The sequence below is a fragment of the Pseudoliparis swirei genome, chromosome 10, assembly GCF_029220125.1.
Source record: "Pseudoliparis swirei isolate HS2019 ecotype Mariana Trench chromosome 10, NWPU_hadal_v1, whole genome shotgun sequence".
NCBI lineage: Eukaryota > Metazoa > Chordata > Actinopteri > Perciformes > Liparidae > Pseudoliparis > Pseudoliparis swirei.
This window is the reverse complement of record NC_079397.1, coordinates 16,928,297-16,943,296: the sequence shown is the minus strand read 5'-3', so window position 1 is coordinate 16,943,296 and position 15,000 is coordinate 16,928,297. Positions and strand designations below refer to the sequence as shown.

Genomic DNA, 15,000 nt, shown 5'->3' with positions numbered 1-15,000 from the left:
GAGGAGAGGAGAGAAGAGGAGAGGAGAGAGAGAGAGAGGAGGGGAGAGAGAGAGGAGGAGAGGGGAGAGAGAGGAGAGAGAGAGGAGAGGGGAGAGAGAGGAGAGGAGAGAGAGAGAGAGAGAGGAGAGAGGAGAGAGGAGAGAGAGAGAGAGAGAGGAGAGGAGAGAGGAGAGAGGGAGAGAGAGGAGAGGAGAGAGAGAGGGAGAGGGAGGGGAGAGAGAGGAGAGAGGGAGGACAGAGGGAGGGGAGAGAGAGGAGAGAGAGAGGAGGAGAGAGAGAGAGAGGAGAGGAGGAGAGGAGAGGGAGGAGAGAGGAGAGAGAGGAGAGGAGAGAGGAGGGGGAGAGAGAGAGGAGAGAGGAGAGGAGAGAGGAGAGGAGAGAGGAGAGGGGAGAGAGAGAGAGGAGAGGAGAGAGGAGAGGGGGGGAGAGGAGAGAGGAGAGAGAATGCCGTCATACAACGGGCCGCGACCCAGAGGTTTGCCTGGCGGGTAAAAGTTTCTGGGGGGGGGGGGGGGGAGGGGTTGCAGGTGTCAGAGCAGTCACAGTGTGTGTGTGTGTGTGTGTGTGTGTGTGTGTGTGTGTGTGTGTGTGTGTGTGTGTGTGTGTGTGTGTGTGAGACAGGAAGCCCCCTTGTTGCTTCCTTCCTGTCCGATGCAGCTGGAGACAAAGGGAGTCGTCGCCTGATGGACGTCAACGTGAAGCTTTCAGGACGGATTATAAAAGCTCCTCTCTGGATGAACTCATCCACACACAGGTTGTTATTAATGTCCCGGGTTCATACACCAAACTTTATTTATTTTTTATCTCAGTGTAAACATGAAAAAAGTGAGAAAATGTCGTATTTAACCTAACAATGTGAATTCCAAAGCATACAGTATATAATCTTAAATAACACAAATTAATGAGCGACAATAGTTTAGATTAAAAGAATAAAACATTTATGTCTTTTCAGTTACGGTGCATTCACTTGCAGCGCGAAAATATGTGAGTATGAGAGAGCGTCTGCCGGCTTATATTTAGAGCGTCTTTCTTTGTAAAAGCATATTAATTATTTAAATCTTAGCGTAAATGAAACATGAATATAAAACATTTCCAGGAATTTTCCAAAACTTTGGGGATTTTTTTCCCCCCAGGACTTTTCCAGGCCTGGAAATAACTATTTTAAAACTCCAGGACTTTTCCAGGTTTTCCATGACCGTACGAACCCTGGTATCAAACTCCACCACATCCCGACCGTACGACACAAACATCTGGTCGCGTCGCCTTACCGTGTAAATGTAGAATTACATTGTGATAGATTCATACTAAGAGGGGATTTTCTTTTTCTCCCAGGACTTTTCCAGGCCTGGAAATAACCATTTACAAATTGCAGGACTTTTCCAGGACTTTTCCATGCCGGTACCAGCCCTGCCTGTCCCCTGTCAAATAAACCAAAGTGCACCTTGTCCTCGCTGACGCACTTGTCCTGCAGCCACTGGGAGAGGATCTCGTCCTTGAAGGCCCCGGTGCTTCCCACCACGCTCTGCTGGATGTTGGCGATGGTGGTGGCGTCCTTCACGATCTCAATCATACCTGCAATCGTTTAAAGAAATAGAGCAGATTACAGTTATTATTAGACCGGCTGTAATAACACAGGGTTCTGACACATTTTGACCGATGGATTTCCAGGACTTTAAACCAAATTTCCAAGACCAAACTGAAATCTCGGTATAAACATGAACAATTTAGAGAATTTTGTATTCAAGAAATGAGAATTCCAAAGCATACAGTTTAACTTAAATGAAACAAATGAATGAGACAATAGTTTGATTAAAATAATACACATTTCTATTCATGTTTATTCCTTTAAACACTTATATAAATGTTTATTCTTTATGTGCAAATCAATCTGTTTATATTAATTATTTCAAACTCGGTGTAAATGAACATGTGAATATACCAACATTTCCAGGACTTTTCCAAAACTTTTATGATCTAAGTTTTTTTCCATGACTTTTCCAGGCTTGAAAATGACCATTTTAAAATTCTATGACTTTTCCAGGTTTTCCATGACCGTACGAAGCCCGATGACAATAAAACACTATTTGCTCTCTCGCTGAATGTTTCTGACCGATTCTGTTCCCGGTGGAGATGCAGCCGTACGGCAGCAGACACAGGTCCAGGGTCTCGGCCTCCCAGATGGACTCCATGATCAGCAGGATCTGAAGGGACACCAGAGGGAAGCTCAGGCTCTCTTCTTCGTCCTCTTCTTCCTCTTCCTCTGTGATAAAGCCGCCGCTCACCTGCAGGATGAGCATGTCCTGTCGGAGGTCGTCTCCGTCTTTGAAGATGATGCCGATGGGGTCTCGGGACAGGGTGGTGGGGTCGGCCCTTTTGAACTGCAGCCACAGCGGCTTCTTCTTGGAGGCCATCACCTTGCACTGCTCGATCTGCACCGGGCACAAGGCGGTGTTCATACCTGGAGTTATGCACTTCAAAATGTGGTTTTATGTGTGTACATCTGTGTGTGTGTGTGTGTGTCACCATCAAGGCTCCAGCTCTCAGTCCAGGGTCGTAAGGGACTCTGAAACTCTCCGGCAAACCCGACAGCTGCAGAGTCTCCAGCTTCTGACGCAGCTGGAACACCACTGACACACACACACACACACACACACACACATGTAACTTACTTACTCTGTGCTGATTGGCTACAGCTCATGCGATAGAGGGATTTGCCGGGAGCTGGATATCGCGGGTTAGTGTGCAACAGTGATTAAACCACGATTTATTCTGCATTTAAAATCTTACCTCAGTAAAAGTGTGTGAGTATATAATCAAGAAAATAAACTTTTAAGTATAGAAGTAAAAATACTCAATGTGTAGTCAAATAAGCCATTTAGATGTTGCATTCGTATTTCTTAGAGTATTATCATTGCATTTTTATCCTAATGAAGCCAATTTTATTATTTCTTGACTGAATTTACTCCTAATAAATAAACAAATGTATAATATGTCCCTTCTGAATTGGTGTAATCAATCAAAAGATGAAATCACCCGAGCGACCGCGCCGTAACCCAGAGCAGGTGTGCCCCCGGTGGGGCGGGCCGTGCGGAGCCCCGCTCACCTTGAGCCGTGATGTCACACTTGTCGGCGGACATGGCCTTCATCTCCCGGGTGACTTTCTGCAGAGCCTCCGTCATCTCCACCTGGAGAGGCGTCACCTCGCCGCGTCAGAGACTCAGAGAGCCGGGGCCCTTTTTTCTTTGTGTTCTATCTTACACGGCGCGGCGTTCCCGGCCTCACCTGCTTCCTGAAGTCCTGCAGCATGTCCTCGCCGCAGCCCCGGAGGAAGGCCTCCAGCAGCACGGCGTACCTCTGCTGGTAGTGCATGGACTGGGCGATCTCACTGCGCAGGAACCAGAAGAGGAAGTGACCGATACGCTTACTCTGGGGGGGGGGGGGGGGGCACAAAGAAGAGAGGCACGGCTCAGAGAGACGGAAACCACAGGAACACACACACACACACACTGGATCAGTGTGAGGAACAGACACGTTGGTCCTGCTCACCCTCAGAGCTCTCTTCAGCAGGAACCTGACCAGGGCGCTGTCGTGGTACGGCTCAAACTTGACCGCCTGTCGGACACACACACACACACACACACACACACACGTAAATTATGAAGTGCATGAATAAAGGTTTTAAAGCCTATTGACAGAAATAGGATATAATATCCATAACAATGTTTTCATTATGAGTGCATGATCACCTGAAACCGCTAGGGACCTACTACCACTAGGGTCCTACTACCACTAGGGACCTACCACCGCTAGGGACCTACTACCACTAGGGACCTACCACCGCTAGGGCCTATCACCCCTCGGGGCCTCTGACTCCCACACTGCTCCTTGTGATTTGCAATATTGGGCTATACAAAATAAATGTAATTGAATGTGCGAGTCGGGGGGGGACAGTAAAAAGAAAACACGGAGCTCATTGTGCTCACAACACAGGACGGCTATTCAAATGTTGACAGAAGGAAGCAGAGACTCATTTCCCTATCAGGCCAAAGGGCTTCAGCTCACAATTAATATGTAAAACTTTGGAAACACGTCAGGTGACAAACAATGCAGCGCGTCTCCGGTGAATCGCGGCGGAGCGGAGGAGAGGCGCTCGGTCGGCGCCGGAACACGGAACAGAAGGAGGGCGCACCTGCACGAGCTGCAGCAGGTACCGGAGCACGTCGTCGTCCTCCAGAGTCTCCAGCTTCCTGACGGCCATGGAGCGCACCTGGGTGTCCGAGTAGTGGCAGTCCAGCAGCTGCATGGCCAGACCGACGTCCAGGCCGCTGGAGGACAGGTCGATGGCGCCATGGAAATACACGAGGGCAAAGGGCAAAACATGAAATATCATTTTGCCCCCGGTATCACGACGAAAGGGGCAAAATATGCCCCCATAAATCACATTTCCCACCCTGACGCCACGTCTACCTGCTGTCCCAGGCGCTGCTGCGCTCCAACAGCCGGTGCGTCGCCAACACGTCCTCCTGTCTCCCCCACCTGACGGAGCCCAGGAGCTTCGGGTAGGCCCTGAAGACGATCTCACGGTTACGATGGAACAGTGCACCGCCCGTTTTCTGTTGCTGTAGTAGCGTGAAGAAAGTACCTGGGGTCGCGCATACACTCGTGCCTGAAGTGCCACAGTAGCTCTTTGTCCTCGGGGCTGAGCGGGTGCAAGGGGTCGGTGGCCACGATGGCCTCGAACTGCTTCTTCAGGTGGTTGGGCATCTCCCGCTGGCCGCGCTCGCCCCCCTCGGCCTCCTCGGCCCCGCGGCCGCCGACGTCGCGGCTCTTGGGCAGCACCACCGGGTAGCAGTACTTGTCCAGCAGGATGGCGACGGCCATGGCGGACGCCTTGTCCGGGTTGGTGGCCGAGGTGAGCTTGTCGGCGTTGATGCTGCTGCTGCTCTCCTCGCTCTTCTCCGGCATCTTCCACATGTGCAGGATGAACTCGCCCTGGCGCAGCAGGGAGCGGTGGTCGATCAGCAGCAGGTTGACGTAGTACAGGAGGCGGCTCTTGGTCTTCCCTGAGGGACGGACGCACAGGCGGACTCGCTCGGACGGGTTGTCGGAAGGATAAGAGGAGGCAAAAGGAAGTGTTAGCCGGCCTTACCGTCATGGATGCCGGTTCCTGCTGCGTTGTCCTGGTAGGCGGAGGCTCCCTTGGAGTTTGGCGTCAGGGGCTGCTTCCCACAAACCACCTGGGTGGGGAAGATCGTAGAACTAGGCAACAATGTGGCGATATGACACGTATCGCTATATGACAGGGAACCCGATATGACATGTTCACGATATGACACGTATCACGATATGACACGTATCACAATATGACACGTATCCCGATATGACATGTTCACGATATGACACGTATCACGATATGACACGTATCACGATATGACATGTTCACGATATTATATGTTCACGATATGACACGTATCACGATATGACATGTTCACGATATGACACGTATCCCGATATGACATGTTCACGATATGACACGTATCACGATATGACACGTATCACGATATGACATGTTCACGATATGACACGTATCCCGATATGACATGTTCACGATATGACACGTATCACGATATGACACGTATCACGATATGATATGACACGTATCACGATATGACATGTTCACGATATGATATGTTCACGATATGACACGTATCCCGATATGACATGTTCACGATATGACACGTATCACGATATGACACGTATCACGATATGACATGTTCACGATATGACACGTATCACGATATGACATGTTCGCGATATAAAACGGTTCAATATGTTGCGATACTGTACGCAAGGCAATATATTTTGATATTTCAAACCTAATTTTAGGACAATTGTCATATAATAGACAAACCACAGAAACTATTTGACGAAAGTCGACCATTTCTTTTAGAGAATTGAAACGGTATCACAAAATCATATCACAATACTCAATATATTATTACACCTCAACAGTCAGGAATGGAGTTCTTTCATTTGCAGAAATTATTTTCATTTGGAAATGGACAAATGATTGTTGCTATGAAGTTATCCCATCTGTCGTGAATGAAACGTTTACCTGGAGGTTGAGTCGCGCTCCCTTCGGCAGGTCCTTGATCTTAATGTTAAACTCCAACCAGCAGTTCCACAGCACTTCCTCGCTGAAGGTTTTACAGGACGTCCTCTCCTGGGACAGTAAAGGTCGGGTTAAACTCTCTCCTGTGTTTTGGAAAACAAGTGCTCCCTGAAAGTGTAGGTTGCAATGCCAACATTCAACTGAGAGAGATGTGGTTCTCAGCTCTCAGGCTGAATTTAGTTTTAAGTGATAATCCTTAAAGGGAAAGTTTAATCCAAAATAAAGAAATAGTAAAAGGCAGAGATCTCCAAAACTAGGCAACTTTCATAAAATGAAACTGCATAACGGTCACCATTTTTTGCAGCAGTATCCATTCGATGGGTTTACATACTGCATTCTCCATATTGTTAGTGCTGGAGTCCACCATTCCCCCCACTGGTGTTTAAATACCTTCACGCACAACAGATTCACAACATGTACTCCTGCATTGCTGTTTAATTTACCATCCGCCTTAACATTTGTAATTTGTGAAATTGGGCTATACAAATAAACTGAATTGAACATGTCCTTCCGTTACTACTTCACAATAGAATTCATTTGAATGCTTTTATTGTGAAGACGAGTAATGGAACAAAAGGAGCAGCCTCGGTGAACTTGTAAAAGATGAAAGGCACGTGTGTAGCAGGCCATAAATGGAGATTGATTATATATATTTTGTACGTGCTTGAGCGTTTGGATCACCTGGGCTAGAAGCTGCTGGCCGTGGAAGATGCTGGCTTCTATGGAGACAATGAACTCTGGGATTTTGGGGAGGGATGGGATGTCGATACCCAGCACCTTCACTCTGAACTTCCTGTTACAGTCCCACATAGAGATGGTGAACACCCGCTCGTGGTCCTTCTCGTCGATGGTCAGCTGCTCGTGGGTACCTGACGAAGACGAGTTAGCGGCACAATTATTACCTCTAAAAGGAGCGCTCGGGTTACCTACATCATCAAACACCATTTAAAGGCATTAAATACGGTTCTGTGGTTATCACAGGATTGGAATAAGCCAACATTCGCCTAAATCTTTTAAATTACACGCAGATAAGTTACAGTTACGGCAAGGAACAGTGATACGTTTCAGAACTGTCGTGAAATAAATCTGCAGCGTTGGCTTTCAGACCTTTGGGGTCTAGAAAGTGAAGCCAATGCTGAAGTGACCTCAAACTTTCTTTCTTTCTAATGGCCACCAGGGGGCGACTCCTCTGGTTGTAAAGACGTATATAGAAAATGACTCTACTTCTCTTTATTTATTCCCTCAGTAAACATTGTAAACATGAATTTATGGTCTCAATTGCTATGTTCAAGGCTTCTTCAAGACAGCGTGATGTTCATTTCGTAAATGGTGGTCCATTCTTGGATTTTGGCGGCCCCGGTGGAAGAAGGTGGTAGTGTTTCTGAGCCCCAGAATCCCTTAAAAAAAGCTCTTCCTTTACAGTCTAAAAGTCCTGGTTCTGGTTCTCCTGGAAGAGGGAGTGGCTTTGGGGGAGGCCTGAAGGGACGGGCTGTCAGAGGTGGGAGGGGAGACATGGCTCAAGTCTTCCATCACCGTGTAGGACGTATCTTGATAACATAATATATCACCATACTGCAACCAAATGTTCTTGTTAAGAACTTACGGATGTGCTTATTTCATTTTTAAAAAATCAATTTAGGAGACGTAATTGTGTCTCACAATATCTCGATACATCCCGATATGATTCCATTGAAAGACAATTAGTGATCACGACTTTCTGGTCAGATTTAGCGACTTTTGGAGCTGCTAGCTACTTCCATTGGAAAATAAAAAGATTGGGCTGGCATTCTTTTGAGTTCTAGAATCCTCCTCCTGGTTTCTCCATCGTTGCCTTCCTCCAAGCTTGAAGCGTGACTGCTTACCTGCGACTCCGGTGCAGTCGTCCACTTGTGCCCAGTCCTCCTTCTGGACCAGATCCAGGTCCGTGTCAGGGGGCGTCTCCAGAACCAGGTGGATTTCCTCCCCGTTCTTCAGACACTGACGGATCCAGTTGAAGTCCTGAAGCGGTTCATCCCCGTACAGGTACTCCTCCCTGTGTGCCAACATATTCATGATGACCATCTCGCTGTATGACCAGCTGCGGTCCGTCTGAACCTCCCACCGACCTTCCACACACACGCAGCACAAAGTCGGCCTCACACACGCCGTCAGGGATGCCCAGCAAAACTCTCTTGCTCGCCGTCTTGGCGAAAAAGCTCGCCAACACCTGAACAAGACGGGAAAAGTTGTCAGGAAGTGGAACCGCGACAGAAGAGAAAGGAATGGCGTCTCCGGCGCCGCGCTCGTCTACCTGCGTCGGCGTGTCGTCGAGGGCGACCTTGATGGTCTGGCTGGCCGTGCGGATGTGGATCACAAACAGGACGTGAGCGTTGCTGACCTGGAAGGAGGAGCGAAGGAACCGAGGAAAAGTGAATGGGAAGGTGATGAATCAAGGTTGTTTCAAAAAACGGCGGGATGAGATCGAAGAAGAGAATGGACTTTCCCACCAGATCACGGGCAAGGCCCTCGTGAGACGTGCATACTTCAGGGACATGGGTCAGAACTGTCGTGAACTAAATCTGCAGCGTTGGCTTTTAGACCTTTGGGGTCTAAAAAAGTGAAGCAACACTGAAGTGACCTCAAACTTGCTTTCTTTCTAATGGCCACCAGGGGGCGACTCCTCTGGTTGTATCGACATCTATAAAAAATAACTCTACTTTTTTATGTTTATGGTCTTAATTGCAATGTTCAAGTCTTCTTCAATACAGCGTGATGTTCATTTAGTAAATGATGGTCCATTAAGAGTTAAACGGACCATAAAGCAGGGGATGCTTTAGGGCTAAGTCCAATTCATATATATAATATATAAATATAATATATATATACAAATATATATATATATATAGAATATATATTATATATATATATTTTTTTTATATATATATATAATATATATATAAATAAAATCCCAATTCACATCTGCTTTGCTTTACTTTCATTGTAAATAAACACACACACACACCTTGGTGAGCAGGTGCTCAGGCAGCGGCTTGCGGGTCACCCAGGGGTCCATGGAGTAGAGTTTGGCGTCGCGCTCGGACAGCTCGATGCGGCGCGGCGTCAGCAGCTTCCTGCGGGTGAACTCCAGCTCGTCGTCGTGCACGTTGCTCACGTCGGTGACGTCGTAGCCGATCAGGCAGTTCAGGTAGCGCTGGTACTGCAGGGACTCGTCGGAGGGCTGCGGGCGGGGGACCAGCTGGATCCGCCCCACGTCCTTCTTCAGGGCTTTAAAAAAACAACAACAACAAAGAAGTTTCACGTCACCGCAAAAGGATAATAAGAATGTAATGGCGCTGCGTGTCGCCGAATGGTACCTCTCCAGTAGCGGATGCAGTCCAGCGTCTGGAACACCTGGTGCTTGTCGTAGATCTCACACACGTTGCCTTTCTTCTGGTAGAGCAGGATGCAGTGGTCGGGGGAAAACCGCTGGTAGAAGTCCGGGCAGAGGTTTAAAGTCACCGCCTTCAGCCACACCTGAGCTTTCACCTGCGGGCAAACGGAATGTTTTTATTTATTTTTCTGTTGTTATTTTTTTTATTGGTATTTTTTTTATTATAAGACAAAAGACAAAACAAAGACATAACACCTAGAGGACGATGAAACAGTGCGGACGACATCATAAAGTCAGAGTATTGTGAGAAAAAAAGAAAGAAAGAAAAATGCATGTGTACATGTGTGTATTTTTATGAATTAATTTTATTTTTTATTGAAAGAAACTAAATGCATTGATGAAGGCAGATGTATATGTATGAGCGTATGCGTGCACGTGGAATTGAATTGGTTTCCAGGCAAGGGGGAAAAAATGTTTAAAAACATTTATTATGATGAATCATCAATAAGATGAGTGTTTTTTCAGTTTAACATCCCTAACGCACAGGTAGAAGAGTCGATTCTAGAACAGAAGATGAGGTGAACCTGCTCCACCGTCCAGTTCCCAGCGACCTCCAGCAGCAGCGTGTCGGGGCCGCCCCCGCCGCGCGCCGCGGTGGGCAGGACGAACTCCACGGTGATCTGATCCATGGAGGCGCAGGAGGACGCCGAGATGGCCTTCTTCCTCCTCCTCCTCCTCCGGGTGTCTTCTCGCGGGACTTCGGGCTCTTCGTCGCTCACCTGTGTCTGCTGCCCGTCCATCGCCTAGCTGGAGGGGCACAGACGGAGGATCCTATTCATCTCATCTTAGTTCAGTGGTTCTCCACCTTTTCTCAGTGATGAACCCCCTTTGAAATATGTTGTTCAGCCAAGTACCCCCTAACTAGCCATGGTTGGTTAAATACACAGCGCTGTGCCATCAGTGTCTGTTTAAATATAGAATATATACAATTATGTTTATATTCTATTTTTAAATGATTTTTTTTAATGGATGCTAATTTTAAATATAGTTTTTTTTAAATCTCATGTACCTTCACGATTTTTTTTCTTAATTTATTTATCGGTGCATTATTTTTCTCTCGTAATATATTCATTTTTCGATCATTTTGTTAATAAAAATGTTTTATGTCTAAAACCCCAAAGATATTCAGTTTGACTTCATATAAAACAAAGAGAAGCAGCCACTCCTCACACACGGGGATGCTTCAGAGATGTTGACACAGTGATATAAGAAGAGATCGAGCCAAGAAAACAAGAGAAATCTTACTATTAATACTTGTTTTCCTCTGCAGTGTCTAAAAATACATTTGACAATCCAAATGAAACTCATTTCTAGAGCAATAAAGCACATATATATTACACAATCTAGGAATAGACAAGAAGCAGAGGCTTATGAAGTTTATTCTTGTTTTTTAACTAACTCGTGATCTCATATCACAGGATTAAACGGAGTTTCCCTTCTGCTTCTTGTAACGGCAGCAGAGGAAGCTTCGAAAAAGCAGGAAGCAAAACCTCGACCCGGTGTAACGGTTTAACAGGCGGCCGTGTTAACTGAAGACTGTTCACGTAACTTAGAGCTGTTCTCGAGAATGCCGCTTGGTTTAATTGTTTTAAACCCCTCTCATATACTTAATAATATACAAATTGTGAAGCTACGTGTTCTCTTCTTATTTTCAACGGCTGTATAACTACGACAAAAACGGACCGTTGGTTCAACGGTCACCAGTTAACACGGTCGCTTCTTGAACCGTAACACTGGCATGGATAAAACGCCAGAGTGGTATATTTTAACCAGCCATAAACTGTCTGTGTGCCTTTACCCGTAAATTAACGAATAAACAGGCGTAAATGAGACGCTTTAGTAACTGGTTAAGACTTTACGGAGAATGTAACGGTTCGGCTCTACCGTAATAATCGGAGGGAGAGGCGTCAATTTATGTCAAACAAGAACACGAATAAACGTTGTTTATGACTCACCAAGGTACGCGCACGCAGCCGGCAACGAAACCCGCAGCTTCGCGGTAGAGTTTCGGCATTTATGCGACACGAAAGAGACCTGGAAGCCCAAATATGTTTTAAAATATGTGGGGAAAGTTCGTGAAAGTCCGCTGCGCTTCTACTCAGGAAAGGTCGTCAAGCTCCTGGGCTGACGGAAACGAGACTTCCGGTTTTGCTCTTCAAAATAAACTACCACAACTCTAACACTAGTTATTATTATCATTATTAACTAAATAATATTAATATTAAGAATAAATATTCCCACATAAAATAATTATAATGCGACTATACAGAATTAGCTTTAATGTATGTTAATACATTTCAGATGTACGTTCAGGATTATTTATAATATTTCGTTTTATCGTTGGTGTTCATTGATTTATTTTGAAAGGATTGACCAGAAGTGTAATCTTCTCCAACTTGACGTGTGCCGCTTTGGCGCAGTTCCCCGCAGTGACCACTGGGGGGCAGTAAACATCACGTCGCGCGTCGCCTCCGGAGCAGAAGACTGTTGACAACTCGAAACTTCAAAAGGGAAATGTGGAATATCTTTCTTACTGCCATCATTATTCAGTGCTCTGTTGACGTGTTGTTGTTGTTGTTGTTGTTGTTGCACAGTTACTTATGCTATGTATTTCTTAAATACTTATTATTACAAAGCATCTTTTACCTGAGTAGTTTTAGGCCACTTTACCTGTGTCTAAATGAGAGGAGGCCTATAATTACGGCCTCACCCTTCACCTTGCTTGCAGCAGTGACACATGTATAATTACACAAAAGGGTTTATTGAAGGGAATCACAGGTGTTATCCAAGGGTTACAAACACGTGTCTGAAAACACAGCCGAAGGCCATTTGCTCTCTGTCCTCTGACCTCTCTGACTTGACTTAAACTACCTGTTGTACTCGTTGTCTTGGATGTGTGTGAACTGCGCTGAAGGCGGTTTGTCTACTTGTCTGCTGCTTTCGTGTTTTTTCTTTCCTCCCACGTTTTTCATGTTTGCATTCCGGCTTAAATATGGAAACGGGACAATGAACATTTCAGCTGGGTTGTCTCATGTTATTATTATTTTGTTGTTATTGTTTTAAAATAATAAATACAAATACACGGTATAGACATAAAGCACATAATCTGAATACATATATTAACTTTTATAACAGATTCAAGGTCCAGATAGTACAACACATTAAAATATAATAAAATACATACAACATCACAAGTAAAAAACAACAAAGAACTGCACATGCTTTATAAATAGACAGCTGTACCAGTGCCTCCACAGCTGGGACTGGTATCGTGTAGTGCTGCATTTTATATTTGATAAAAACATGATCTCATTTTCGAAGTCATCAACCCGGCAGATACACTTGTGCATTAGTTTTCTTAAAACCGTGTTGAATGTCTTGGCTCCTAAAATAACAACGGGGATTTATGAATAGACCAGAGTTATAACTATGTATATTAAATGATGTTTTTCAATTCAATTCAGTTTATTTTGTACAGCCCATTTGACCACTTAGTGAGACAGGAATATAACACTTCCTACTAACCCTTAAGTCTTTAGGACTAAAAACAAGAAGCTTGACTTTGCTTATCATGCAAAAATACAATGTTCAACAAACAGGAGACCAGATGTTTGTTTGTTTTCCTCTCTTTTTGTGGAGCCATCTTTCATCGTTTTAACCCACCCGTGGGTTTATTGTTGTGGTGAGAACTGTGACGAGCACGAGCTGCACGGAGCCGACCAATGAGGATGAGGGAGGCCGCGGGTCTGACCAATGGGAGCGCTGAGGACACGGTGTTTACACCCGCCCCCTTTCCCGTACAAGGCGACTGTTTGGGTGAGTTAGGTAACTTCATTGAAATCATTTGACGGTTTTAAAGTGTCGATTTTGACCAGTAATCACGCCACTCGGAGGATTGCGCACGGAACTCGGCGCGCGAGGCGCGACGTGGAGCTGACAACGTGGACTTTTCGCCATAAAAGCAGTTTTCTCTGCGCTTCTCCGCGGACCGCAGTTGTTTTGTTCTCACTGCGTTTAATGGCTCGTCGGTGTTACCGTGTTTATTGTTCTCTCGCTGGCGCGTGACAAACACGGTCGCGAGCGCTTTCTTGTTTCGTGTTTTCTATTATTTATTTTTTTCGTCGACGTAACTTCTCCTTTTTTTTTTTTTCTTTTCTCAACGGGACTTTGTTGTTGTTGCGTGATAACGCCAAAACACGTTGATGGTCGCGTGAGAACGTGGACAGCGGCGGTGACGTCACGCTGGTCAGTGAGCTTTAGGTCCCGTGTTGAACTACTTAGTTCAAACGTATTATCGCTGCCCATTGAATGAATGGGCCTCTAGGTGCGCATGCGCGTGCAGGATCTGAAAAGTTTATAAACAAGAGGGGAGTCACATGACGGGAGTATCGAGACATACATAAGACTGAAACGGCCTCTTATCATATGGACATGGGAAGATGTAATCATGTCGCATCCCATAATATCCAACCGGAAGTGGAGCTCTGAGGGAGCCTCGGTGTATTATTAGATAAGCGGCCTTGTGTCACCCTATGTCTCCTTACGTCACCCTGGCCATACGTTGCGGAGGATCAAGTTCCTGTGCGCGCGCGCGCGTGTGTGTGTTTGCGTGCGTTATTGGGTGCTCACGGGAGTCTGGTAATGCTGTTTAGCTTGTACCTGTAAGATAATATTCCTATACATTTCCTCAATATTTTCCTATACATTTCCTAAATTGAATTTATAATACATAATATAACAAAAACAAATAACGACGTGAGGTGAGACGTGCTGTGGCTGTGCGTCCGTTTCAGTTCCCGCGATGGTGTGGGAGGTGGTGACCCCCGCGGCGCTGTCCGCTGACCGCACGCGGCAGAGCGCGCGGCATTCAGAGCCCGAGGGCGAACACGCAGGTAAACCCCACAGCGGCGCGCGGCGCAGCTCGTGCGCATGTTTGCGCAGCTTCTGCGCATGTCTGACGCAGCGCTCTTAAAGATATCCCACTGATCTGGTATTTCGGTTGTGGCTTGACTCGCAAGAGACTTCCTGTTGGTAACACGGTCATTCCATTGAAACGTGTAGTCGCCCTGATGACTTATTACATTTTTTGCAGTTTAACATTTTGCATCAGCTTACGCATCTCATAATAGCCCAAACTACCAACCAACTGGCCTATTATTATATACTAATCATTATAAATAGGTGATGACTTACTAATTATATTAATATATGAATATTAAGCAGAATGTACTAATATTAGCTTGGGAAAAGTACCTGAAAACACTCAAAGTATATTAATTGGCCTCGGAAGGTGATTTTATATTTGATCCATCTCATGCGTGTTATCATTACTCTCCACACTAATGCCACTAAGTTAATCACTATGTGAATCTAACATGTAATAAATGGTAATACTAG

At 45.8% G+C, this 15,000-nt stretch overlaps 2 protein-coding genes across 7 annotated transcripts in view; one reads left to right on the top strand and one right to left on the bottom strand.

The window, feature by feature from the left end:
- The window catches only part of pik3cg (phosphatidylinositol-4,5-bisphosphate 3-kinase, catalytic subunit gamma), a 14,322-nt gene extending 2,627 nt beyond the window's left edge, over positions 1 to 11,695 (bottom strand). For both annotated transcript variants that reach the window (XM_056425271.1, XM_056425272.1), the window contains exons 1-20: positions 11,559 to 11,695; positions 10,128 to 10,350; positions 9,527 to 9,698; positions 9,175 to 9,437; positions 8,464 to 8,550; positions 8,279 to 8,379; positions 8,036 to 8,205; positions 6,855 to 7,042; positions 6,117 to 6,224; positions 5,151 to 5,238; positions 4,644 to 5,064; positions 4,469 to 4,567; positions 4,191 to 4,326; positions 3,548 to 3,613; positions 3,284 to 3,427; positions 3,105 to 3,186; positions 2,525 to 2,628; positions 2,284 to 2,430; positions 2,112 to 2,202; positions 1,443 to 1,573 (exon numbers count right to left, since the gene is read on the bottom strand). In XM_056425271.1, the coding sequence (XP_056281246.1) occupies positions 1,443 to 1,573; positions 2,112 to 2,202; positions 2,284 to 2,430; positions 2,525 to 2,628; positions 3,105 to 3,186; positions 3,284 to 3,427; positions 3,548 to 3,613; positions 4,191 to 4,326; positions 4,469 to 4,567; positions 4,644 to 5,064; positions 5,151 to 5,238; positions 6,117 to 6,224; positions 6,855 to 7,042; positions 8,036 to 8,205; positions 8,279 to 8,379; positions 8,464 to 8,550; positions 9,175 to 9,437; positions 9,527 to 9,698; positions 10,128 to 10,343 (2,814 nt within the window). In that variant the 5' untranslated portion in view covers positions 10,344 to 10,350; positions 11,559 to 11,695. The remainder of the gene's footprint in view (positions 1 to 1,442; positions 1,574 to 2,111; positions 2,203 to 2,283; positions 2,431 to 2,524; positions 2,629 to 3,104; positions 3,187 to 3,283; positions 3,428 to 3,547; positions 3,614 to 4,190; positions 4,327 to 4,468; positions 4,568 to 4,643; positions 5,065 to 5,150; positions 5,239 to 6,116; positions 6,225 to 6,854; positions 7,043 to 8,035; positions 8,206 to 8,278; positions 8,380 to 8,463; positions 8,551 to 9,174; positions 9,438 to 9,526; positions 9,699 to 10,127; positions 10,351 to 11,558) is intronic.
- A 486-nt stretch (positions 11,696 to 12,181) lies between these two features.
- The window catches only part of LOC130200303 (HMG box-containing protein 1-like), an 8,967-nt gene continuing 6,148 nt past the window's right edge, over positions 12,182 to 15,000 (top strand). For 2 of the 5 annotated variants that reach the window (XM_056424465.1, XM_056424464.1), the window contains exons 1-2: positions 12,182 to 13,419; positions 14,397 to 14,495. In XM_056424465.1, coding sequence (XP_056280440.1) covers positions 13,326 to 13,419; positions 14,397 to 14,495 — 193 coding nt within the window. In that variant the 5' untranslated portion in view covers positions 12,182 to 13,325. The other 3 variants (XM_056424467.1, XM_056424466.1, XM_056424468.1) reach the window with 3 other exon arrangements.